Below are 27,861 nucleotides of genomic sequence, written 5' to 3' on the forward strand. Positions count from 1 at the left end.
TCAGGTTCAGCCTTGGCTATGAAGCCTTCTCAACCGCTTGTCCCCATATCCATCTGTCCCTTGCCTTCCTTCCTATATGTTTTATTTGGATTACTATTTAAATGGTAAGCAACACAGAACGTTTGTGTTCTGTTCCTTTAACAATATTGTAAGCTCTTTGGGCAATGTTTTATAATTTTTTATTCCTGCAAACTGCTAACATAGTGCTGAATACATAATAGGTATTTGAGTGATTATATAAGTGGATTTTTTCCTACTCTATTTCTTGTTTTGATATTTCTCTGGTCTTTAGGACCCCTCAGAGAATGTTTTGACTTAAACCCGTAGCTTCACCTTTGTCAAATTTTCTGTGGCTTCTAGTTAATCAGTGTAGCATTTGTCAGCCTTGGTAAGAAATTCTTAATCTCTCTGGCCCTCTACTAGTTTTTTAAGTTTTTACTTATAGCCTCTACTTGAAGTTTCCTCTTATTAACTCTTTTCTTCCACAAATTAAATTCATCCATGAAAAATATGTACATTGATAAACATACTAATATGATTGGAAAATATCCTGTAGCCTTGAGATGGCCTAAAAGTATGATTTTGACACTTAACTGACTTTTGTGTATAGCAAATAAAATTAATCTTATTATTTTTTAGTTATACATCATATCATTGACTAAATAAAGCATTTGTTTTGAACATTTTGTTCTCTACTTTCCTAGAAAGGTAGTTAATTTGTGACAGTACAAAACAAAATTTCTTGCTCTCAGACTCATTAGGTAAGAATGACAAGTTTTACCTTTTGCAATTATCGTAAGTATCATCATAATTGAAGTTATTAAGAATCAACATGTAACAAAAGGGATTTTGCCCCAAGGATGCTTCTCAGGTAGATTCCATTTGATATTGTGATTTGAATTGGCTACTGAAGGTCAGGAGCCTTGTTAAGTCACCAGGACACAGAATCCCAAAATACAGTAGATGGAAGATTAGTTGTAACATGTCTTGGACTTTAAAACATAGCTATGAGAGCATGTTGAAATTGAGGCAGGTGATTTGGTAATGAATAATGGCGTCTGATGGCCAGTGATGCTTTCTGATGAGACAAGTTGGAATGTAAGAATTAAGGTGTTTATCAAGCCTTTTCTGTTTATGTACCTAAGGTAATTTTTCTAAGGAAAAAGAGACTCAGACAATTGCTAATGTATAATGTCCATTTAAGGGGCTGTTTGAAATTTGGATTGAAATATTTATCCTTCGTAAGTTTTGGATAGTAATTATAGTTAATTATATTATTTTAAAAGTTGCATTTTTGGCTGGGCATGATGGCTCATGTCTGCAATCCCAGCACTTTGGGAGGCTGAGGCAGGCGGATCACTTGAGTTCAGGAGTTCAAGGCCAGCCTGGCCAACACAGTGAAACCCCGTTTCTACTAAAAATCCAAAATTTAGCCAGGTGTGGTGGTGCACTCCTGTAATCCCAGCTACTCAGGAGGCGGAGGCAGGAGAATTGCTTGAACCTAGGAGGCAGAGGTTGCAGTGAGCTGAGATCATGTGACTGCACTCCAGCCTGGGTGACAGAGTCAGACTCTGTCTCAAAAAAAAAAAAAAGAAAAAGAAAAAGAAAAAAAAAAAAAGAAATACATGAGCCTGAAAGCTTCCTAATACTATTTTTCTGATAAGAACAGTGGTATTAACAAATGTGACCTTTTGAATAATGAAATGTATCAAGTATACTGAAAATGTGTCAACATTTGGAAGATCTACTAATTCAGTAAGTCAATATTTTCCAAATGGTCCATGAATAACATTACATAAGATCCATTCTGTGCAAGACAGACCAATGGATTTTATAAGAGTAGAGAGTTCATTCATTATAGGTTCAGATTTTTATACTGCAACTAATGAACCTTTAAGAAACTACCCCTCATCAAGTTTGGTGTGGTATAAAAAAATCCACAATTATCTGAAAAGGCTGTTATTAATAAATACTCCTCCCTTTTTCAGTTTCATATGTGTGTGAGGCAAAATTTTCTTCATATACTTTAAACAAACCAACAAATTGCAACAGCTTGAATGGAGAAGCAGAGAATCCAGCTGTCTTCTTACAGCCAGACATCAAGAAGACATGCCAAAATGTACAACAATCCATCCCTCTAATGACATTAAACATTTTTTGAATATAGTTATTTTCTTAAAAATATTATTATGTTAACGTATAGTGGGTTGTGTCATTTTAAATAAATCAATAAACATTTTTAAAATATACCGATTTTAATGTTTAAGTACCCACCATTTTATGACAGATAATAAGAAAGCTTGAAACAGCAAGTAATAAGACTTGGTGGCTGAATGAATTAAACCAACACAGGTACCTGTGATGTAAGAAGACTTGGTGCCCAGAAAATTTTGAGACAAAAGATGATATAATCTTAATGGACTTGGTTATTCATAGCAGAATTAATTGCCATAATATGAGCTGACAGAAAACTCATTCAACTCAAAATATCAGATTTTATAAGGGCTCAGTTAGAATTCCAGCACATTGCCAAAAGGCTGCCCTTTATATCCGCACTTAATGGACAGGTCACATACTGCACAGTACTGCCTTGCCTGGGATGGGACAGAACTACTAATGGGGTCAGATCAAACACTCATCCAAGGCAGAGTGAGCCTACACTCAGGACAGAGAGTCCCAACAGGACTGAATGTATGCACACCCTCTGTAGGCACAGCAGTAATTAAAGCTCTGTAGTAGTTAAAGCTCTGAAGGCAGACTATTTGGGTTACCCCTTCCTCACTGTATAATCTTAGAAAAGGTTTACTTAACCTCTTTGGGTCTCATTTTTCTTAAAATGGGGATAATTATTAAATCATAGAGTTACTCTGAGGATTATAAGTGTAAAACATTAGAAAAATTCCCCCAAAAAGTAAGTACTTGATCAATGTTACTATTAAGCAATACTTTACCTGAAATATGGAGTAAAGTACTAGTCTAATTTACGGAATGGTGGGGCATGGGTATGAGAAACATAACAAAACACTTTTAAAGTTAACTATGAAACCTGTAAGTTCCATAATTAAAGAACCATAAAGTGATCACAATTAAGGTTGTAAGAAAAAAATCTACCTTAAAATTATCATTTAAAAATGAGTAAATAGTAGATTTGGTATTGACTTTGAATTCAGAGTCATTTACTGAATGTTTTTAAAACCTATGCATTTCTTTCATGGGTATGAGAATGAAAATACATTCTCAACTAACAACTATGACAGGACGGGCACAGTGGCTCACGCCTGTAATCCCAGCACTTTGGGCGGCCGAGGCTGGTGGATCACTTAAAGTCGGGAATTTGAGACCATCCTGGCCAACATGGTAAAACCCTGTCTCTACAAAACAATACAAAAATTAGCTGGGCATGGTGGCAGTCACCTGTAATCCCAGCTACTGGGGTCAGGGGGCGGGCGATGGCTGTGGCAGGAGAATTGCGTGAACCCGGGAGGAGGCAGAGGTTGCAGGGAGTCGAAATTGCGCCACTGCATTCCAGCCTGGGTGACAGAGTGAGACTCCATCTCAAAACAACGACAACAACAACAACAAAAAAAACAACTATGGGGCAAGGTGACACATTTTTCCTTTTTTTTAAAATAAAAAAGCAAAATTAAGCCAGGCGCAGTGGCACATTCCTATACTCCCAGCAACTCGGGAGACTGAGATGGGAGGATCTATTATAACAACTATGTTAACATCAGCATTTACATCTTGACTCAACATAAACAAGAAAAATATACACTGAACGGAAAATTAGTGAGGAGCCAAAGAACTATCAGCCTATATGAAAGCCAAGTCCAGAGAGCGGGTGGTGGCAGAGAGGAGAAGGGGTGAACAGCCTGCAGGGATGGTGAAATACTTCTCTCCACAAAAAAGGGGCAGGAAGAAGGACTCTGGAGCCTTGGCCTGAGTCAGGGCAAGGCAGAGTCCTCCAAACAGCCTCCGGGATGGCTCCCATTCCTGCCCCACACCTAAGACACATGGAAACAAGAGCAGAGAGTTTGCAAAATTATCTCACAAAATAAACTGCCAGTTTAAGGTAGAAAACACTTAAAAGAGGATATGGTAGTCTGGAAACTCTGTTGTCAGTTATGTCAACATACGGCAAAGAACTTCCATAATTCTACTTCTGCAAGTCACTCCCACACTTCTACAGGGCTTCCACTACCAAATACTGAGAGCCAAGTGTTCTCTGCCTCAGGTCATGAACTGCCAGAGAAAACAGCTGTCCAAAATCCCTAGAGCAGGTAGAAATTGCAGCAGCAGCCTGGTCACAGCCCAAGGAATGCTCCTTCACAGAATCAGCTTTATGCTTTCATCTGCCTCACTGACAGGACAAGAACTTACATGGAGGTCAGGAGGCAATGAAGTTTTATACACAATCTATGATTCTAACATACTCCAAACTGACCCAAGCACTGTTTAAAAGCAAAGGAGGGTGTGTAGGAAGTTTGGGAGTAGGAAAACAAGGAAGCCTGCTCATCTGTGTGAGCCAAATGGTACACTTCTCTTCAGCAAATCTTTTGGTTTGAGTGGGTGAAATATCCAAGACTCATGGCGATTACTTATGAGAGAAAAAGGCAGAGAAGGTGCCAGGGAGATTCTAATTTGTGTTCTTTTCTCAAAAACAAATTCCTACCAAGATTAGAAGGAAGGTTCTGACTTACCTGGAAAATATCTGTCTTGTCTTCAAATAGACTGACAAAATATTTATAGTCAGCATAAGCCCAGAACTTGGAATGGTCATAATCTCTAAATGGTCCAGAAATACTAGACTGGTCACAGTTCCAGGTCAGAAACTCTTCGAGTGTAGCTTCTACGTAATTACATGTAGTTTCAAACTGAGGAACTGCAATGTAAGAGAATGCAACCTTAAATGTATAATGAACACATTTCCTAATTATTTTTTTTTAAAAATAAAGATAATTTCAATCAAAAAATTAACTTTGAAGACTAATTAAAAATTCGTGTTGAGCCAGGTGTGGTGGTGCATGCCTGTAATCCTAGTTTCTCTGGAGGTTGAGGCAGGAAGATGGCTTCAGCCCAGGAATTTGAGACCAGTCTGTGGAACAGAGCAAAACCCCATCTCCAAAAAAAAATTAATTAAAAAATTTAAAAATTAATTTGTATCTGTTATATAATGAGTGCCATTTACAAAATTCACAATACTCAGGATTAAACATAAAAGTATAAAGCAGTTTTAACCTTAAGATTAAAGACTACCCTATGAGTAGATTTAATAATCCAAACTTGAGGATTTAGTAAATAAAAACTTGAGGCACCATACAGTTAAATGCAAAATTTTATGCTGCTGACACCTGGAAAAGGCAAAGACCACTAGAGATGAGGGTTGATCAGGAAAGCTTCAATAAAAGATGTATTATCTGTCCACAGTGGCTTGTTATTATGGGTATGACTCCAATGAGTCAAGATTGGAGTCTTGGATTGACACAAAAACTATTCTAAAAGAATGATGAAATTAATTTTATTTTGCAACTTAAATGAACAGAGGAAGTTAATATTTAAGAAATCTGATTATGACTTCCTTTACAAAACATGAAATCCTTTCAGGATGTGATGTAGATCAGTTAGCACAGTGCTTGACACAGCAGATTTCAATAAATGTTCGCCACTATTTTTTTATTTTTTGTTTTTGTTTTGAGACAGGGTCTTGCTCATCATATAGGCTGGAGTGCAGTGGTGCAATCTCGGCTCACTGCAACTTCTGCCTCCCGAGTTCAAGCAATCCTCGCGCCTCAGCCTCTCAAGTAGCTAGGACTAGAGGCATGTGCCACCACGTCTGGCTAATTTTTCTATTTTTTAGTAGAGATGGGGTTTGGCCATGTTGGCCAGGCTGATCTTGAACTCCTGGCCTCAAGTGATCTGCTCACCTGGGCCTCAAAGTGCTGGGATTACAGGTGTGAGCCACCGTGCCCAGCCAATGTTAGGCACTATTATTAGTACTTCTTATCCATTCATATATTTACTTGGAACCCTTTAAAAGTTAGCTGAATCAGTAGCAGGAAGAGAAGAATATTCACATTCTTCTTTCAACAGCTTTTATCTTTTCTCTACGTTTCTGCCTGTAACTGCTTAGAATTATCCAATAATCTTTTTCCTTTACCTTCTTTTTCCTAAGCCACAGAATGGCAGAGAGGTAATAGAGGCAGGGTGTATGTCAACGAATCATCCTAATTCATCCACTTTAACTTGTCACCTCACTTTGAGAAGCAGAAGAACTTAACTAGGGCACATTTATCTAAAAGATTAAAATCTACATATTCAAGAACTATTTAAATTTTAACAATTTTTGTAAAGCACTTAGTGCCTGGCACATAGTAAACAATCAATATACATAAACTCTTAACATACCAACATTGGCCAGGCGTAGTGGAACATGCCTATAATCCCAGCACTTTGGGAGGCCGAGGTGGGAGGACTACTTGAGCCCAGGAGTTTGAGATCACCGTGGGCAATACGGTGAAACCCTGTCTCTACAAAAACTACAAAAAAATTAGCCAGGTGTGGTAGCACGTGCCTGTAGTTGCAGCTACTCGGGCAGCTGAGGCAGGAGGATCACTTGAGCCCTGGAGGTTGAGGCTGCAGTGAGTAGAGATTGTGTCACCGCACTCCAGCCTGGGTGACACAGTGAGATCCTGTCTCAAAAAAACAAAAAACAAAAAACAACCAAAAAATTATCAACTTCATCAAAAATTTACCATAAAAGCACAGAATTACATAAAGTTTAATTTTGACAAACAAAAGTGCATGTGGCAAGAAAGCTGTACGACTCTGGGAAATAGGAGTCATTTCTAAAAGATTTAAGTAACTCCACTATAAGCCTAAACATATTATACTGTGTTAGGAGTTTTCACTTTCTAGAATTCAGTCCAACTGAATACTAAAGCCATTAAATGAGCTACTTGCCCCTGGGGTGGACTAAGCAGGACTTTTCTGTTGAGGCCAGCTATCTCAGGCAAGCCTGATTTGCAGCCCCCAGAACCTGGCCTCATTAGAAGACTTCATTTTCTGTTACAGCAAGCTCTGCACATTAAAAAATGTTAAATCTAAAAATGTAAAAATTACATATGAGAACTGTTACTGTCAGGGGAAAATTATCATGAATGGAATGAATGGAAATGACAGATCTTTTCATTTCCATAATGATATAATTTTTTCACTCTTTCCTGGTAGTAGCATCATTAAAGGCACTGCTCTGATTTTGTTATAATGACAATTTCTTTCTGGGTAGTACAGTTGTTATTCTTAGTTTGTCTTATGCAATGAAATTATTCCTTTCTAATTTTACCATGATTCTTTCATTTAACGTTGAAGTAGTCTAGGCAACTATAACGTTCATCCTACTTACTGTAAAGTGCTAGGTAAGAAGCTCAACTGAGGTCAGGACTTGGCAGTGTTGTACAAGCTGAGCTTGCTTTTAATTATTATAAAAAGGGGTCCTAAAATAGTTTCTGCACAACAGGATAACAACTATTTCTCCATTTTGTTAAACTTTCATCATTTTACAAATAAGAAATACTACATGATGCATAAACTCTAAACAGGTCTTTTGATCACTCTATCCCCCTGCTTTCAGATGTTCAGGGTTATTTCTACAACTGCTTGCCAAATTTACTGCCAACTGAGATACAACACTGCCACTGAGCACGTATCTTGGGAAACAAATCTGATCCAAAATGCTATGTGATGTTCTCTATCTGCTTCCTAAAATAAACTAAGGAACACATGATATTCAAAAATGCCAATTATTAACACTTCTATTTCAAGTATTCTAGATAAATTCTAACCAAGACCTAAGACCTAAAACAGAAATAAGAAATACACTCAACAGAGAGGAAACAAAGTTATCCTTACTTTTAAAATCATATGCCTGTCTAACTAGAAAACCCACAAGACAACAAAAAACTACCTAGGCTAATAAGTAGGTGCACACAATATAAACACACAGAAACAACTGGCTTTTCTCTATGACCAATCACAACCAGTTAGAAAACTGTAACAGGCAAAAATATTTCCTTCGTAACAGTTATAATAAATTTACAATATTTTAAGGAATCTGTAGACCTATATAAAAACTCTAAATCATTTTACTGAGAGCCAAATAGACTTGATAAGTAAAGATAACATGTTCCTGTGTGGGAAGATACAGTATTATAACAATGGGATTAATTAATTATAGAGCTTAATGAATTTTCATTTGAAATCCCAACAGGATTTCTTTACAGTGAGAACTTTGTGTAACTCTAAAGTTCATTTAGATGTATAAAATTCAATAATATATAAGAAAACAGAGTAATTAGGGAGGATGAATTGTATATTCAAATATTAAAATACATACCAGAACTAAAATCATGTTTTAAAACTGTTTTACTGGCCCCCAAACTGGTAGCTTAATATGCGGCCCAAAAACCGATGCTGGAATATACAAGAATATAGTAAAATAATAAAGGTGATTTCCAAAGTCAGTAGGGTAAAAAATAAATATTCAGTAAACGGTACTGGAATAAAATTTCCAAATTTAGCTATTTGTGTAAAAAAAATTCATTGACTACCATATACCAAAATAAATAAGAAATGGATAGTTAAATGTAAAAAAGAAATCATTAATCAATTAGAAAAAAATTATTAGAATATTTCTCTATTTTCAGGATAAAGAAGGAATTTCTGAAGTTAAAATAAAAATGTTAATAAAGCATTATTTGATTATATAAAAATATAAAACTGTGAAGCTAAAATGAGAAAGCAAACAATAACTAGGAAGCTTATTAGTTAACAACACAATCTTTATTTTTTCATTTGTTTTACTTATTTTTTTATTTCTAGAGGCAGGGTCTTACTCCATTGCCCAGGCTGGAGGGCAGTGGCGTGGTCAGAACTTTGAACTGCTGGGCTTAAGCAATCCTCCTGCCTCAGCTTCCTGAGTAGCTAAGACTACAGGTGTGCACCATCACACCTGGCTAATTAAAAATTTTTTTTGTAGAGACAGGATCTTGCTATGTTGCCCAGGCTGTTCTGGAACTCCCAGTCTCAAGTGATGCTTCTGTCTAGGCCTCCTACAGTGCTGGGATTTTAGGTGTGAGTCACTGTGCCATGCCACAATCTTCATAATATATATGAAGAATTCAAAAAAATTTTTAAACCCTAAAATCCCAATAAGGAAATAGTCAAAGACCGATTATCAGGAAAAAATACAAATTACTAATAAACATGAACATATGTTCCACATCACCAGCAATCAAATAAATGTGGTTTTTTTTTTTTTTTTTTGGAGACAGAGTCTCACTCTGTGGCCCAGGTTGGAGTGCAGTGGCACTATCTTGGCTCACTGCAACCTCTGCTTCTGGGGTTCAAGCGATTCTCACGCCTCACCTCCCAAATAGCTGAGATTACAGGCGTGCACCACCACACCGGCTAATTGGCTAATTTTTTGTATTTTTAGCAGAGACGGGGTTTTGCCATGTGCCCAGGCTGGTCTCGAACTCCTGAGCTCAGGTAATCCGCCCACCTTGGCCCCCCAAAGTGCTAGGATTACAGGCATGAGCCACTGTGCCCGGCCAAATAAATGTTAATTAAAATAATGAGATAACATTTTTCACGTAACAGGGCCTCACTCTGTCTCCCAGGCTTGAGTGCAGTAGCATGATCACAGCTGACTGCAGCCTCGACCTCCCAGGCTCAGGTGATCCTCCCATCTCAACCTCCTGGGTAGCTGGGACAACAGGTGCACACCATCATGCCAAGATAATTTTTTTATACTTTTTGTAGAGACAGGGTTTTGCTATGTTGCCCAGGCTGGTCTTGAACTCCTGGGCTCAAGCAATCCTCCTGCTTCAGCCTCCCAAAGAACTGGGATTACAGGCATGAGCTACCATGGCCAGCCTGAAAGATCTTTAAGATAAATTTCAGTTTTGGCCAAAGAGTAGCAAAACAGGAACCCTCACATGTTCTGAAAAGAATGTAAATAGAAACCGCCTTCGTGCAAAGCCCTTAGCTGTATGTTTCAAAGTCTTTCATTCTTTCACTTCACAAATTCAATGTCCATTAGGTGCTCAGCCCATGATGAGATGTGGCCCTTGCCCTCACAGAAGTGACCTTCTTGAGGGGAAGAGACTTTAAACAGGTAATTATACAACCATGTGATTACAACGGTGCTAAGTGTTACTAAGAAATACAAAGTGTTCTGAGGTAATTGAATAGTCACACCTGATTTGGGGTATGGGGAAGGATAGATTTGGTCAGGAAAAATGACATTTAAGCTAAGATCTGACAGAAGGAGATGAATTATTTAGGTAAAGTTGGGGGAAAGGGAAGTGAGAAAAGAGAAGCTAGACACAGGGAACTACATACACATGCAAAGGCCCTGAAGTAGGAAGAAACAAAGCCCTGGAAATACAGAAACTGAAAAATGCTTGTCTGGCCTGACCTCAGGGAGAGAAATGATGCTGGGCCTTCCACACCACAATGGACATTTTGGTCTTTAGCCTAAGCGTAACTGGAAGCCATTTAAGTGTTTTAAGCAGAGAAATAAGATTAGATTTGTTTTCCTAAAAGTCATCTCCGGCTTCAGTATGAGGAATGGTGTGGGAAGGGAGGGCAAGGGGTGCAGAGAGACTAGGATGAGGCCACGCAACTATGGAGGTGAGAGACAGCGAGCAGGGTAACGCCCACTAGAGGATGGCTGTGGAGACAGACAGAAGCAGGCAGATGCTAGATATTTAGGATGTAAGTCACTGAGTCACAAGACACCATTCAAGACAGGCAATCAGAACGACTCAGAAGTTCTGGTGTAAGAAGCTTCACAGATAATGTTGCTACTGATGATAATGCTCATATCCTTTGATCCAGTAACTCTCCTTCTAGGTATCAATCCTAAGGAAGTAATCAGAAACTTTGACAAAATTTGTTTGCAAAGATGTTCACTACAGTCTTTTTAAAATTTAAAACTTGTAAGCAATCTAAATCATCAAAACTTTAAAATAAATTATGATACTACCAAACAATGAAATATTATGTAGCCATTGAAAAATCATACAATCTCAAGAGAAGCTGCTCAGAGTAAAAAAAAAAAAAAAAAGCAAGCTGTGAAAATTAATATAACTTTATTTTTAAAATACAAAAAGGCCTACATGGGTGTACCTCAAAATATAACTAGTGATTATCTCTGGGTAGTGGGACCTTTGCAAGTCATATACTTAATAAGGGTAGTATCCAGAATATATAAAGAACTCTTATAACTCAATAATAAAAAGACAAAAACAATTAGAAAATGGGCAAAGGATTTGAATAGACATTTTTCCAAAGAAGACATACAAATGGCCAACACACACATAAAAAGATGCTCAACATTATTAGTCATTAAGGAAACACAAATCAAAACTATAATAATACTTCCCATACACTAGAATAGTTATAAATTTTTTTTCTTTTTTTTTTTTGTACTTTTAGTAGAGACGGGGTTTCACCATGTTGGCCAGGCTGGTCTCAAACTCCTGACCTCGTGATCCACCCGCCTTGGCCTCCCAAAGTGCTGGGATTACAGGCATGAGCCACTGCGTCCGGCCTAGAATAGCTATAATTTTTAAAATAGAGTGTTGGCAAGGATGTGGAAAAAACTGGAAGTCTCATACGTTGAAGGTGAGAATATAAAATGATGCAGCTGCTTTGGAAAACGGTTTCTCAAAATGTTAAACACAGAATTACTGTATGACCCAGCAATTCTACTCCAAGAGAAATGAAAATACATGTCCACACAAAAACATGTACATGAATGTTCATAGTAGCATTATCTGTAATAGCCAAAAAATGGAATGACTCAAATGTCCATCAACTGAATAGATAAATAAAATGTACATATTTGTACAACAGAATATTATTTGGCAATAGAAAGAACTGAAGTACTGATATGTATTACAACATGGATGAACCTTGAAAACACACTAAATGAAAGAAGCCAGGCACAAAAGGGCCAATAGTGAATGATTCCACTTATATGATATACTCTAAGTAGTCAAATTCATAGACACAGAAAGTAAATCAGTGGTTGCCAGGGCCTGGGGTAAGGCAGAATGGAAAATGATGGCTTAAGGGGTACTGGGCTTATTTATGGGATAATAGCAATATTCTAGAATTAGATAGTAGTGATGATTGTACAATATTGTGCATATATTAACAACCAATGAATTGCATACTTTTAAATGGCTAAAATGCTAAATTTTATGTTATGTGGATTTTATTTAATAAAAAAGAACATTGTCTTTACCAAAAGCTCAGAGTCATTTCTCACAACCTCAGAGAGTTATTTTCCTTTTTTTTGTGCTTAAGTATTAACTTGAAAATGTCAAATTACTGTGTCTCATCTATAAAATGGGATAATAGCAGCTCTGTCCTAAGGTTTTAGGAAGATTAAGAAAGCTAATACCATATGTGCAAAGTATTCACAATAGTGCCTGAAACAATAGCTTTAAATAAATGTTAGCTATTGGTAGTATTGTGTACTTGGAGTCTAACTAGAATGTGAAAAAATTACTATTTCTATTTTACTCCAAATTAGTGCCTAACAGACACTTCAGTGAGAGGCAGATTTCTTTGACTAAAATCAAGAAAGAAAAGGCACTATTTGATTTTTATGTTATTGCTGCTGGTCTAAGATTGAATTTTAAACAGTTTGGTCTCTGATTATAATGAGATGACAAAGAGTTCCAGGTATATTCAACATGCTACACCTGTCACAGGAGTACAAAGGGGTTCCAGACACCAAAAACTAAATAATTCTGTCAGCTATACTACAAGGTCGAAATGAGAGAAAGCAGCTTGGAGCAGCAGGAAGGGAAGCTGGGGACTTTTCTAGTTCTCCTAAGCTATTAATAGATATTAATAAGCCACTTTACCTCAATGCTTAAAAAACTGAAATTCTAGACTACCAAACTTACCCATATTGAAATACAAGTTAAACATCAGAAAAATGATTATAGACTCTCTTAGATTAGAAACTGTAATTTTAGAGTTAATGGTAAATTACCTAAATTTTAGAGTTAATGGTAATTGCTTTATCTGAAAATAGGGCAAACAAATCAAAATGTTATGATTTTGATTTCAGAAAAGAAGAGGCAGAATCTATTTGCTTAAGAGAATAAAAGAGTGAGCTTTACATATGTTTCATGTTTGTGCAATGCAAAACAGGTCAGTCAGTCAATAAAGCAGAGGGATAAAATTAGAACCAAGTAATGATATACAACTATAAATAGTGCCTGAAGCCACAAATAAAAGGACACATTCTACTTGAGTAAAAAGTGGACGGGACTATTAGATTAGTATTGGTCTAATAGGAACATGAATAAGAGCACATTAACAAATATTTATTTATTAAGTGTCTAACATTTAATGAACCACAATAATGTCTAGCAATATACATATAAGATACATGAACAAATACATTTTGTATGGGGTTATAAACTATAGACAAAACAGTCTATAGTTTATACAGACAAAAACAAAAAACGCTTAAGCCAAACTGTTTTCCAAACCTTCCAATAAAATGTTCCTGTATGTGCAGTGAATGGTCAAAAAAAGGATTAGAAAGAAAGGATTCTTAAGAGATCAGGAGGCCACTGCTGAGAATGTAGGGATGCTCCTGAAGAGACATTATGATGGTGATTACCTATAGTCATACCTGTGCTCATGCTTTTCATCCCCATTCTGAATCGTATCTGCTTGCCATGAAGGACCTGTGAAAGGTATTTAGCATTCCAGTGTCGTGCTGGCCAATCAAACACCATGTTACAGAAGATTGCAGGTTGTTGTAAAGACATGATAATTTCTTTTGCTTTCTCTGGCTTAAAAGGTTTGACATGTTCACCTAGAAAGAGAAATGAATACAGCAATAGATAGAAAACTATCAAGTTTTTTCATACAATATGGAGAAAAAAATAGCTAATATTGTTTTTATCATGGCAAATCATTCTCTACAATTAAAATAATGTATATGTCATTTACTGCTGTTTATATACACATGTGGCCTCAAAAGACCTAATTCTTTTCTTTTTTTAGATCCAGGGGTATATGTGCAGGTTTGTTACATGGGTATATTGTAGAATGCCAAGGTTTGGGTTTCTATTGAACCTATCACCCAAATAGTGAGCACAGTACTCAACAGGTAGTTTTTTTAACCCTTGCTCCTCTCTCTCCCTCCCCTCTTTTGGAGTTCCCAGTGTTTATTGTTCCCATCTTTATGTCTGTGTGTACTTGATGTTTAGCTCCCACTTATAAGTGAGAACTTGTGGTATTTGGCTGTTTCTGCATTAATTTAAGATAATGGCTTCCATCTGCATCCATGTTGCTGCAAGGGAAATGATTTTGTTCTTTTTTATGGCTGTGTAGCATTTCATGGCGTATATATACACACCATATTTTCTTTATCCAATTCACCATTAGTGGGCACCTAGGCAGATTCCATCTCTTTGCTATTGTGAATAATGCTGTGATAAACACATGAGGGCAGGTGAAAAGACCTAATTCTTAAATGATTTTTCTCATACTAAATTTTAAGTGTTTAAATTTTGGTAGATATTTACAATATACAATGTCAAAAATGAAACTTTAGTGTTAAAAAAAGGCTTTCCAACTACATCTTCAAATTTTAAAAGATGTGATTTTTTGGAAAATACTACTTCCTGAGTAGAGGATTATGTAAGAAATGCTGATGGGAACTACTCTTGAACAACTAGAGTTGCTGGAGTCAGTCACAATTCTACTCGTTGTATCACAGGTTAATGCCAGAAAGACTACTGAGTCAATATAGCAGTCAACCTGGGAGGGGAAATATTATTTTTATTGCAATTTTAAAAGGATAGAAGATGTACTTAGATGGCAATCAATATTAATCCTTGGTTTCAACTGCATCTATAAACAGTACAGAAGAGCTCTACAAACCAACACTGTAACTTACTATTTAAATAAATTTCACAGAATCATAAAATATTAACCTTGGATAGGATAGTAAAGATTAGTAATTTTTGAATAAAAAAACAAGCAAGTTTCTCTTTTAAAGACATCTTAAGAGGGCAAGTTTTTTGGGAGGTTTAAAAAACCTCTCAATAAAATGTTCCTATATGTGCAGTGAATGGTCAAAAAAAGGATTAGAAAGAAAGGATTCTCAAGAGATCAGGAGGCCACTGCTGAGAATGTAGGGATGCTCCTTTATACTCTCTGACCCTCAAAATATATATTTATGATTCTCAAGAACAATCAGCTAACCCTCTATTTTAGTTACTTTATCTATAATTACACTTAATTCAAAAAATTAAGAAAAATTCTTAAATAATCCAAATTCTTCTATCACCCAACCTTCTTCTCTATGATAAAAGGAAGAGGGATAGGGAAGGAATCATCAAAGAACTTGAGTAATTTGTGTTTGTCTAAAGGTAAGGCTTGTTTTTAAAGAAACTGAAAACTTAAATCAGTTTGGCCTCCTTTCTCAGACAAGGACAAAAACTTGGAATCCCTTCTTAACATCTATATAGTAGGTTGGACAAAGAGTAAATTTAGAAAACGTGACAAGACAAAGAAGTTGGGTGACTGCAGTTAATTGTGGAAAAGTGACTGGAAAGTTAAGGGTTGGTTTAACAAGGTTTGTTTGTACAGATTTCTCTCAGCCTTTATTACCCATCTTTGGTTATAAGAATGTCTTCCTTGTTCCTGGTACAGGGAGGGCAACTTTCACATGGAAGTTTTACCTCCCACTTTTGGGAAGAAAAAGGGAGCTCAAAATGACCTTTTTGCATCTGCTGTTTTTCAGTGCCTTTTTTTTTTTTTTTTTTTTTTTTTGAGTCTTGCTCTGTCGCCAGGCTGGAATGCAGTGGTGCAATCTTGCTCACTGCAACCTCTGCTTCCCAGGTTCAAGCGATTCTCCTGCCTTAGCCTCCTGAGTAGCTGGGACTACAGGCACACACCACCATGCCCAGCTAATTTTTATATTTTTAGTAGAGATGGGGTTTCACCATGTTAGCCAGGATGGTCTCAATCTCTTGACCTTGTGATCCACCCACCTTGGCCTCCCAAAGTGCTGGGACTACAGGCGTGAGCCACCATGCCCAGCCTTTTCAATGCCTTTTACCCAAAATAATCAATATACCAAAGTGGCATATTTGGGGGTGGCATATTTTGATCCCTACACTATGAAAAGCTATAATATATTCATGATAAATAGTATTCTGTTTTTCATGGGATATAAATTGGAATCATCCTTTGGGAAACAACTGGGAAAAATGAAAGAACTGTTCATTATCTCAGTAACTCATGTTATAGGAATTTACTGTAACAAATAATTAATCACAAGCTATGTACAGCATACACATACACACACACAAATGTCTACTACCACACTATAACAACAAAAAATGTAAACAACCTGATGCCCCAAAGCAGAAAAATATTTACTAAATTATGACAAGGCAATCCCATAGTATACTATATCCACTAAAAATGAGGGCTGTCTAGAAATATGTAGAGATATGAGGTGGGAAGGGAGAGTTGGACCTGAAGTTGACTCAGAGAGCTATTGCAATAGCCAAGCGATAAGTATGATACAGGCCTGAACAACAGGGGTGGCAGTGAGTAAGTCAGATATGGTGAAGATGAAGAAATACTAAGAGAATAATATCAAAGGCTATTACAACCAGAGATGTGGGGTGGGAGTCAGATGTAGCCAAAAGACTGAGGTGTCTAGACTTGGTGACTTGCCATAAGAGAAGTCAGGAGCAATAGCTCATTCTGTTGGGAAGATGAGTAGCTTGATTTTGAACACAGGCATCATAACAATACCATACATTTAACTGTTTAATGCTTCACTGTTTACAATGCACTTTTACAGACATTAAAAGTGCTCATCTGATCTTATAAGAAGCCTGTAAAACAGGCAGAGACAGTAATTCATTTCCATTAACTGAAGGAAGAAATGGAAGCTTAGATGTCAGAGGACTGGAACCAGATTTATCAGGTCCCCTCAGTCCAAGTCCAGTGCTCTTTCCACTGCACAATCCTATTTCTAGAGAATTGACTGTGTGATTTAACTAGGGCTAAAAACTCAGAAGAAAAAATATAACCTGAAAGGATACACAGGAAAGCTCAAGATCAATTCATAGATAATCATTCACATGTGCTCCGGGGAGAGAGGAATGTTTTGAGGAGTGCATGAGTGTATGTGCACGTGCACTCATGGCAGGGAGTGCTAGTTGCCTGTGACAAAGACTCTTTGCTTGGCCAAACTTTAGTCAGGCTTTGATTCTTCTGCTAGGTCCATCTATGCACTTCCTTGTAAAACCCAGTTTTAGGAAAGAACCTTGCTAAGTCAGTTTAGCAAGAATTGCCCCCATTCCTGATATCTGATCAGGTTCTTCACCCCCAACCAACCTCCAGGTGGTATCTGATCACCTTGGCCTGCCTTCAGCAAGAATCCTGTTAGGTTGGTTTTTCCAGATTTCCCCTTACCCCTGATGTTTCCTCTTAGTAATTTCTTATCCACTGACTCTGCTCCTTGGCTGTAAATTCTCACTTGCCCATGCTGTCTTTGGAGTTGGGCCCAATCTCTCTCCCCAGCTGTGGGACCCCGTTACAGTAGTCCTTATATCTATGGTGATGGTCCTGAATAGTCTTCCTTACCATGCCTTAACAAGTGTCACTGAATAATTTTTTATTTAACTTCTACTTACCCAATACTCATTCTCTTCTTCCTTATTAAAGAACTTTGGGCGACAGGACTGACTGAAAAATTTTATTTCCCAGACTTAACTTTGGGCGACAGGACTGACTGAAAAATTTTATTTCCCAGACTTCTTTGCAGACAGGAGTAGCCAAATATAGATAGATAGATAGGGAATATATATCTATAATTTCTGTGTGTGTGTGTGTGTGTGTGTGTGTGTGTGTGTGTGTGCACGCGCGCACATATGGAAGTTGCGAGTCAGCCTTTTTGCCCTCATCCTTTTCTATATACTGTCTGGAAAGCAGACATAATGATTAGCCCTCTTGAGAGACAAATGAAAGGTCCAGGAAATCGCAAACCTTAACCAAAAGAATGCAAATACGTTCATCTTTGTGCTACTGAACCAACTACTACCTCCTGAATCCTTTTAGATTAAAAAAAAAAAAAACTCCTTCTAGTCTAGACTGTTATTAATTCATAGCTGGTATAACACCTTGCTTTCTGAGGCCATCATTTTCAAGGATAACCATATTCTCCCTCTACACTGTTCTGTGGCTTGGGCTGGATGAATCATGGCTGGTCTGACACACTGTAGCATTCTTTCAGTTCCAAGGTTGTAAAATAGTCAACCTTTGAACATTTTGCTTCTGGAACTTTAAAGGGCAGAGAAAAACAGAAGCATGAGTTACTTTGGGGTAGCGATTTATTTATTCTACTTACCTTACATTAGAGCCAATAGATCACATGGCTTTGATTATTCCCAAAATGGTTCATACTTGGGTAGATATAACTGGGTAGCCTTCTATAAATATGTACACAGGCGACAGTAACACATGAGTAGTGTTTTGACAAAAAAGCTACAAAGAAGTAAATATTTCTTCTCTAGCATAAAGTTAAATTTTAAAAATGTAATTATCTGATCTAAAAATCCCACACATCCCAGAGATTATTTAATAGGAGACCTCCAACACTAAAATTTGCTGAGAGAGTGCCTGGCCTAGTGACTGGTATATATTAAATGCCAAAACATTTGCTAAATGAATGAGAGCACTATGAAGTGTGTGCAAAGCAGAGTAGCAGGATGTTCACCATAACAGGAAATTAGCATATTTACAGAATTTCAGGCCCATCGTGAAATAAAACAATCAGCTGGTTGTGAGATAAAACTAATTTAGCTTCTGATAATTTAATCAACAATAAACTGGGCCATTAAATTAATGAATTTAAATGTTACAATTTCCTTTAAAGAAGAATGCAATGCTACCCTGTATTAGTTAAACAGCCTATGGATGCACCCAGTTATTCCATGCTAATAATATTTTGCAAAGAGCTATAAAAATTCTGAAGCAACCTCAACAGTCTTCAAAGGATAAGGGTATTTAGGTTTAAACTTGCAGCAGGTAGTAATTTTTAACTAGATGATTTAGAAACTACTGAAAAAAAACAGATTAGTGATCTGGGTGTTACACAATAGTTTTTTCTCTCTCCAAATGTAGGATGTTCTCCAGTCAATGTATTACAGCCTGAGTTACAACTAATTCTTTGGAGATAGTGAAACATCATCAAAAATAAATTACGTCCTTCTCAGTAATTTTTTAAACTTAATGTAAAGTACAAGATAATTTGAAACCTAATTTCTCTGAGAACGCCAACTATCTGGTGTCAGTCAATTAACACCTGGCCCGGATTTGTATCTGAGATTTAGACTTTAAGACAAGAATAAGGAACATTTACCATGTGTCCAGGACACTCCGAATATTAACAGAATATAACAAAAATCTTGAAATTGAAATTAACTTGTCTCTCATCACATATAATTTTAATGAAAAAGTTAAAGATTTTTAAAAACCTTCAGAAGTTGACATAAGAGTAAGTCACACATTACACTACAGAGAATCACTATAATGATACAGCATGAATTTAAAACTGGGTCCTGGCACAGTGAGATCATTTATTTCTGAATGTATACATCTAAGTGTATATATGGTGTTTCATCAAACAACTATTGTATATACATATAAGAAAGTTTAAAACCTCTGGAATGGTAGATATTAGGGCAAAAAATAATGACCATTTGGGTCATGTTAGAAAAACCTGATGGAATCGTGCAAGTACTATCTGACAAAATTACTGGATTAGTACTGAAGACTGAATGGTAAAACTTACACCAAAAAGAATTTTTCATTTTGTAGCCACGATTTTAAAATGTCAACACAAACTAAGAAAATTCTCCTGAAAGGTAACGTAATACTTAAGTACAATGACGGCTAACCATAAACCCTTTGAATTTCAAGGTCTAGAAGGTGATGTCTATCACTGAAAAAAACCCACAAACATTAGTGCTGCGGCTGTTATGACCTAGCCTTATCAATACCAATGTTTGGTGTGGCAGTAAACACACAGGAAGTTCAGGCTGGGCACCTGAGACAGTTACATCCTGGACACTTACCAAAGGTTCATGAGCCTTTTAGCTTCTTTCCATCCTCCTACACTTATAAACCCTTATTCAGTTAACCCAGAAAACTTATCTTTACCTCAAAAAATGGCTCATAAATTCAAAAGTAATACTAGTCTTAAACCAAAGCAAGAAAAAGGAAATCTGTCTATATTTTAAGTGAAGTTAACACTAGAAGGAATGATGTCTCAAATACTAAAGGTTTTTGCAACGTACCTCCAAAATTTCTACCCAAATGTTTCCATTGAACCCCAGCCTCCCCAAGTGAATTTTCGATAATTTAAAATAAATGATTATTTTATCTTACTTTTCCTCAAAAGTATTCAACAGTAAGGTCTTGAAAAGACATTTGCACACCCATGTTCACAGCAGCACTATTACAATAGCTAAGTGGTGGAAGCAACTCAAAGGTCTGTTGACGAATGGATAAGCAAAATGCTTACACATGCAACGGAACGTTATTCCGCCTTAAAAAGGAAGGAAATTCTATCATATACTACAACATGGATGAACCTTGAAGACAGTATGCTAACTGAAATAAGCCAGTCACAAGAAGATAAACACTATATGATTCCACTTATATGGAGTATCTAAAGTGGTTAAATTTCTAGAAACTGAAAATAAAATGGCAGTTACCAGGGACTGGGGGAAGAGGAGAAAGGGAAGTTATTGTTTAACGGATACAGAGTTCCAGACTTGCAATATGAAAAGCTCTAGAGATCACCTTCACAATGATGTGTATCTACCTAACACTACTAACACTGAAAAATGGTTAACATGGTAAATTTTATGTTATATGTTTTTACCACAATAAAACAAATGGTATTGTTTTTCTGATACTCATCAATACCAAGCATTCAGTGAAATTAAAAATTTTATCTACATTATGAATTACATATGGATTCTAACATGGGAATTTTTTACTTTTTGAGATAACACAGACTTTTGCTTTTCTTTAAACTCCCCCACCCTTTGCCCCTTTTAAAAATGAGAACAAAAATGACATGGTGAGTACAGGTCTCCAACTGAAAAAGATAAATCCAGTTATGTAGGAATGTTAGTTCTAAGTGAAAATCAATTCCATACAATTCTAGATGAGATATTTCCTCAGAAGGCACTGGAAGAAGAGTTACTAACACATTCTCCTCTTCATCAAGGAATAATCTTGGCTATAACTAAAAACTAAAAAACAGCCCAATAGAGAGAAATATAATAACCTCAGTTTGAAAGATAGAATCACACTCAAATAACTGCAATTTTTAATTTCACTGAATGCTTCAATCAATGTATGATTCTGAGAGTAACATTTCACATTCAGAATTTAAATTGATTCTTAATTAACAATAAGTAGTTTCATGTTTGTTTTTAATTATTTCTAAGCTGTTATTTCAAACAAACAATATCACATTCTTGAAGGCAGACCTCTTACTTTTATCTCCCTAGAGGTTAGTCCAGTGCCTAGCATAAAATGATGCTAAACAAATGTTTCTTTCAAATAACTGTATAAGAATACCTGATTTTTAGCAATGTATAAAACTTTATTGAAACTAAGCACTTGTTTTCTCCACTTCTGTAGAATGAGCTATCAAGCATAACCAAGGTGATTAGTTCCACGATTTTATGCTCACCTCTACCAGTTACCCTTTCCTGCTCCCAAGCACTGACTCACTCCTATCACTCCTAATCACCCGCAACCCTACGGCAACCATGCCAAAGCTTCTTCTTTTTTTTTTTTTGAGACAGGGTCTGGCCCTGTTGCTCAGGCTGGAGTGCCATAGCACGATCTCAACTCACTGCAACCTCCGCTTCACAGGTTCAAACGATTCTTGTGCCTCAGCCTCCCAAGCAGCTGGAACTACAAGCGTGTGCCACCATGCCCAGTTTATTTTCGTATTTTCCATAGAGACAGGGTTTCACTATGTTGCCCAGGCTGGTCTCAAATTCCTGAGCTCAAGGGATCTGCCTGCCTCGCCTCCCAAAGTGCTGGGATTACAGGCATGCACCAGCATGCCTGGATGCTTCTTCACTCTCAAATCTCCAGTACCTTTCTCTACTTCCTTACTTTTGTGGTACCTTGCTCTATTTTTCTGCGAAGACTGAAACCCACGATTTTCCTCTTCGTCACTTCAGCATTTCTGTTTTCACCCTGCTCTTCTCTGGATTCAATGGATACAAGTCTTCCCCTTTTTCACCCAGGTTCTCTGTCATTATTTCTACTTTAGTAGAACTGGTCTCCTCACCTGGCTCATCTTCAAGAAATTATCCTAGGAAGCACAAACCAACCCAATTTCTATTAGTTCCTTCTCCTCTCAGCCTCCAAAGTACTTAATGTGTATCATATTGAGTATCATATCCCAGCTAATTACATCTGACCTTTAGGATATGTCTTATACTACTGTTCTTTTTATCTATGTCTTTATTGCCAAAAATGATATTTATAATTATTTTGGGGCAAAGATTGTCTTCTGCTTTACCACATGAAAAAGGTCTGTTTACCATGTGCCATTCAAATATTTTTTGATAATGGAATAAGTTTGCTCAAAAATGAACTTTTCAGCTGGGCACAGTGGCTTATGCCTGAAATCCCAGTGCTCTGGGAGGCTGAGGTGGGAGCATCACTTGAGGCCAGGAGTTCGAGACCAGCCTACGGAACATTGTGAGACCCTGTATCTACAAAAATAAAAAATTTTAAAAATGAACTTTTCTATGACTCCTATTGTATTCATCATTGTACTGAACATACTGACCCTTTCACTTGACTTTATTTAATGTATTTATTTTTCTCATTCTCTTACATAACATCTCTAATTTCTTTTCTTTCAGTTTCAACATCAGTTACTAAGGCTGGCACTTTCTATTAATAATAAAAATGGTCACCATTCTTGAATATCCAATTCCTGTCAGATACTATGCTAGATAATCTACACATATTAACTCTAGTCTTCACAATAATCATGCATTTTACAGAGGAGGAAACTGAGGCTCAAAGGGATTAAGTACCTTGTCCTCCAGTCTTTCTCCCTCCAATCGATCTTCTACCCTTCAGCCAAAGTGATCTTCCTACAACCAAATCTAATCATGTTATTTCCCTCACCTAAAGCTCTTTAAGGCTTCCTACTGTCTTAATGTCTAGATTCCTTAACTAGGCCTAAGGTAACCTTCAGGATACCTCTTTTCTTATCACTCCTGACACCAACTTCTTTCAGTTCTTGGACCATGCCATGCTTTCTCCTTTTGCCTCTGGACTTGGCATGGAGTGCCCTTATTCATCCACTCAACAAACATGTGGCATGTGCCAACTATGTGCCTGGCATTGTACTAGCAGCTGGGCACATGGTAGAGAATGAAACAGACATAGGTCCTGCCCTCAAGGTACTTATGATCTAATGGAAAAAACAAATAATAAATAATTACAGATTGTAGTAAGTAAAATGACAGAAGCAGGATGCTGTATTCCAGAACATCTAGGGTTGGGGGGTGCAAGAGAAATCACAGTGACTGTTTTAAATAGTTTGGTCTGGTAAGGTCTCAGGTGGTGACATACTTTAAACCTAAAGATTAAGCCAGCTATGTGAAAAGCCAAAGGGGAGGTGAGTGACAAGAGATCCTGCTAAAGACATCAGCAGAGCCCAGACCAAGGATTATTACAGGCCACGGTTAAGAATCAGGGTTTTATTCTAACTTCTAAGGGCAATGTAATTAGCTGAAGAATTTTACATAAGGAAGAGTCACTTTTTGCTGCAGAATGGAGAAGGGATTAGAGGGGCACAGAATAGAAAACAGAGACACAAGTCAGTCAGGAAGATACAGTAGTAATTGAGGTGAGAAAATGTGGATGATTTGAAGTACGGTCTGATAGTGAAAGGAAAAAAGTAGACAGATTAGATGCAGAATTGACCTGACTTGCAAAGTCATTACCTGAAATTAAGAAAGAGGCAGTGAGAGGTTATAGAGTTTGGGAATTTGTCATTGGAGAACGTTAGCAGGCTCACTAGAGAAACAGAGGATCAGAGGGATCTCAAGCCCATACTGACTGAATATTCAAGAGTTTGGTCATTTTCACTTTATACGGTCATCAATTTGTGCAGGACTTTTTCCAGCAAAGTTCAGGCCCACGGGTGCAGGTACAAAGAGGGCAAAAGGTTGACTTCATCCAGAGTAAGAGTTTTGTCAGAAAAAAGTGCAGGAAGGGACAAGAGAATTTTTCAAAGGAATGACATACATTCTGGATAAGGGGGTGCAGTGGATAGAAAATGGCAAGATCAATGCAATGGAGGTATAGATGAAGGTCAAGAATTGTCTCCCTGGTAGAAAGTGGTCAGATAGTAGGAGGCTATAATTTGTTTCTTCTGCTTGGAATGGGCATTTCCCCCTTCAGCAAACTATTTGACCCCTAAATACATCCATCTTTTTCTGCTCCCTGACTTCCTGAACCCCAGCACCACTCCCTGAGTTTGTCACCATCTCATCCAATCAGAAAGGCCCACCTCAGCGGATCACAAGGTCAAGAGATAGAGACCATCCTGGCCAACATGGTGAAACCCCGTCTCTACTAAAAATACAAAAATTAGCTGGGCGTGGTGGCACGCTTGTAGTCCCAGCTGCTTGGGACGCTGAGGCAGGAGAATCGCTTGAACCTGGGAGGTGGAGGTTGCAGTGAGCCAAAATCGCGCCACTGCACTCCAGCCTGGTGACAGAGCGAGACTCCGTCTCAAAACAAGAAAAAAAAAAAAAAAAAAAAGAGAGAAAAGAAAAAGAAAGGCCGACCTCAAACTATTCGCTCCTTGAAGCATTTATGTTCTCCCCACTGAGATCCCTCCTCCTAACAACCCTCACAGAGTGTACTACTGGTCGAATAGTTCAGGTGACCACATAGTAAGTCATTCTTTTTCCTTTCTAGGCTCCTTTGGAAAAGGTATTGTTATAAATATTAAAAAGTCTCTGGATCCTGCGACAGTATTCAGAACACAGCCCTGCACGGTGCAATCATTCAATAAATAATAACAGGGATCTCAGGCTCATGGGCCTCCAAACCTCATCCCCACTTGCTAAACCAGGGTTCACTGAAATAGAATAAAAGCGCATAATCCCTGTTCACAAAAGTCTCAGATAACTTCCATTAATCTCAAAGGTTGCCTTCAATTTCACAAATTTAATTTTAATCCCCTCTAAACGTTCAAAACACCTCTATTTAGCTAATGATGGGCAAATATAAAACAAAACAAAACAAAAATAACACCCCATGCATGAAACAGCACTCGTAGGCTACCCTACGACGATCAAAAATCTGGATGCCACAATTCGAGAAATGCCACGCTCACTAGAAAATATAGATTTTTCTTCATAGTCTAATGCAAGGCCAGAGAGACCTGGGTTGGGGCTAAGGCAAACGGCCCCACGAGGGGTGCCACGAGAGTCGACTGGCATTGGGTTTGTACTCAGGGTCGGACCTCAGCCTGGCACCTACCTTCCTCCCCTCCAGCCCCAGCTGCAACGATCACAGGAGTGGTCGCCTCGGAGCCTGCTGCCATGGCTACCGCAAGGCGGGTTCTGCCGGAACCCAAGGCGGAGCGGAGCTGGGGTGGGGTCAGAGTAGGGGCCAAACTCCGAGACCCGAAGCTGCACTACAGGAAGGAGCCCCGGCGACTCCCTCCCGGCTCCTACGGAAACGCCGGCTCTCACGTGGAGGTCACGTGACGGATGCTGGGCGGGACCATGCAGCTTTGTTTTGATACCCCGGGTGTGGAAATACAAACACGTGGTCTGAGTTGTGGCGCTTTTTACCTAACCCAGACCTTAGCGTTCTTTATTGTAGTCTTAGCTTCGTTTCTGTTTCTCCTTTTCTAGTCAGATCCTTCCTTTCCACCTCGGCTTTTCTCCACCCTAAAGGATTGGAGTTTTAGGGGAAGGTTTGCCGCTTAGTGGGGCTCCGGCGGTGGGATGGGTCTCTGCCGTGAGCTTTCGCGAGCCGCTCTTGGCAGCCTGGAATGCGAGGCTAGCTCACGCTTCTCTTACACCTCTCTTGCCCTTCTGGTGGTAACCTGACTCCTTCTGATTTTAGTGGCTGCCGGGAAATACGAACCTCGGGCAAAGAATCCTGTGATTGCGTTCCCTGTGACTCATTTCCCGATCCAGACAAGCCAAATTGCTTGACTTAGGTTTTCAAGGACACTAATCCACAGCTGTCAGGCTTCTGAATTTGTATACCAAAATAAACAAACAGCTGTGTGAAGAGATCAACAACCACCTTTCTTCTCGTTTACCCTGTGGTCAAATCATAATCACTGGAGATGGATCTTCGGGGCAAAAATCTTCCAACTTTACTGGACATAACTTTATTGCTCGCCTATCGGCAGGCGAAATGGGTAAAGTTTACATATATATGAATGAAATTGGCTAGTTTGGAATCTCCTCTTTGGATATGTAAGACAAAAAAGTAACAAAAAATAGGTAGTACTTATTGTACGTAAGAAATGATTTTTATGAGATAATCCCCTGGGACCAACTACGCTTAAACTTTATCCTTCGCCTATAATTTCTGAAGTTACTAACTCAACAAAAATGAGAATAAGCCCAAAATAGAAGCAAGCATCGGGTTAACTGTGGTCACTTAACAGGTCACTGTGTTGTTTATTAGGCACAAGATTTAACTTGGACACTTCCTCCAAACACCCCAGGGTTCCTTGCCCAACCTCCTCCAATACAGCCTCTCTGGGAGTTTCCCTCTCCCCGACTCAGCCGCGCTGGTAGCCTTTTCAGCGCTACCTGCCCTCCGTCTGGGACCTGGCTCCTTTCCTCTCGCCGGTGTTTCCTCGCCACCCGCGGAGGGGAGGGCGGACCCCAGCCTCCTTGCCGCCTGCCCCGCCTCCCCGCCTCCCCGCCTCCCAGCCGGCCCGGCTCGGGCCGCGCAGGCGCACCAGGCGCGGCCCGGAGGCCGAGGGCGACCACAGCAGCCTCCGCCTCCTACTGCTCCGGACGATTCTGCGCTGGGCTAGTCGGCGGTGACCCGGACTGCGCCCGGCAGTGGCTTCGCGGGCGACGCGTCGCCATGGGCTCTCGCTGGAGCAGCGAAGAGGAGAGGCAGCCGCTGCTGGGGCCCGGTCTCGGGCCTGGGCTGGGGGCCTCCTGGAGAAGCCGGGAGGCGGCGGCGGCGGCGCTGCCCGCGGCGGTCCCGGTTCCCGGGCGGGTGTACGGGCGCCGCTGGCTGGTGCTGCTGCTCTTCTCGCTGCTGGCGTTCGTTCAGGGCCTGGTCTGGAACACCTGGGGTCCCATCCAGAACTCGGCGCGCCAGGCCTACGGCTTCTCCAGCTGGGACATCGCGCTGCTCGTGCTGTGGGGGCCCATCGGCTTCCTGCCCTGCTTCGCGTTCATGTGGCTCCTGGACAAGAGAGGTGAGGGGTCGCGGAGCGCCAGCCCGCGCTGTCTCTCCTCGGGGAGCAGGCGCCTGCCCGCGCTCCAGGCCTGCCAGCCGCCTCCCTTGGCCCCGGCATAGGGGTTGTGTGAGGTGATAGAGTGTTGCTAGCATTCCATTTCTGACTTAGGAGTTCCTCCGTCCCCAAAGCGACAAATATGGAAAGGCAACCTTGCAAATATTTATGTTTTTTATCAAGGCCCTTTATGCAACACCAGGGATTTAAGCGATCTGTAAACGTTC

General features: G+C 39.0%; 2 protein-coding genes across 6 annotated transcripts in view; one reads left to right on the plus strand and one right to left on the minus strand.

Moving 5' to 3' along the window:
- Nucleotides 1-26,285, minus strand: part of HSPBAP1 (HSPB1 associated protein 1) — a 48,834-nt gene extending 22,549 nt beyond the window's left edge. Inside the window, exons 1-3 of one of the 4 annotated variants that reach the window (XM_009445973.5) lie at nt 25,675-26,285; nt 13,724-13,909; nt 4,701-4,882 (exon numbers count right to left, since the gene is read on the minus strand). In XM_009445973.5, the coding sequence (XP_009444248.3) occupies nt 4,701-4,882; nt 13,724-13,909; nt 25,675-25,738 (432 nt within the window). In that variant the 5' untranslated portion in view covers nt 25,739-26,285. 4 annotated transcript variants of the gene reach the window in all.
- An 818-nt stretch (nt 26,286-27,103) lies between these two features.
- The window catches only part of SLC49A4 (solute carrier family 49 member 4), a 97,159-nt gene continuing 96,401 nt past the window's right edge, over nt 27,104-27,861 (plus strand). The window contains exon 1 of one of the 2 annotated variants that reach the window (XR_010155323.1): nt 27,104-27,598. Coding sequence is in view for 1 of the 2 variants with exons in the window: in XM_001167764.8 (XP_001167764.2) it covers nt 27,256-27,598 (343 nt within the window). In the remaining variant the exon portion in view is untranslated. The remainder of the gene's footprint in view (nt 27,599-27,861) is intronic. The other variant, XM_001167764.8, reaches the window with a different exon arrangement.

This window comes from Pan troglodytes, chromosome 2, assembly GCF_028858775.2.
Source record: "Pan troglodytes isolate AG18354 chromosome 2, NHGRI_mPanTro3-v2.0_pri, whole genome shotgun sequence".
NCBI classification, from domain to species: Eukaryota; Metazoa; Chordata; class Mammalia; order Primates; family Hominidae; genus Pan; species Pan troglodytes.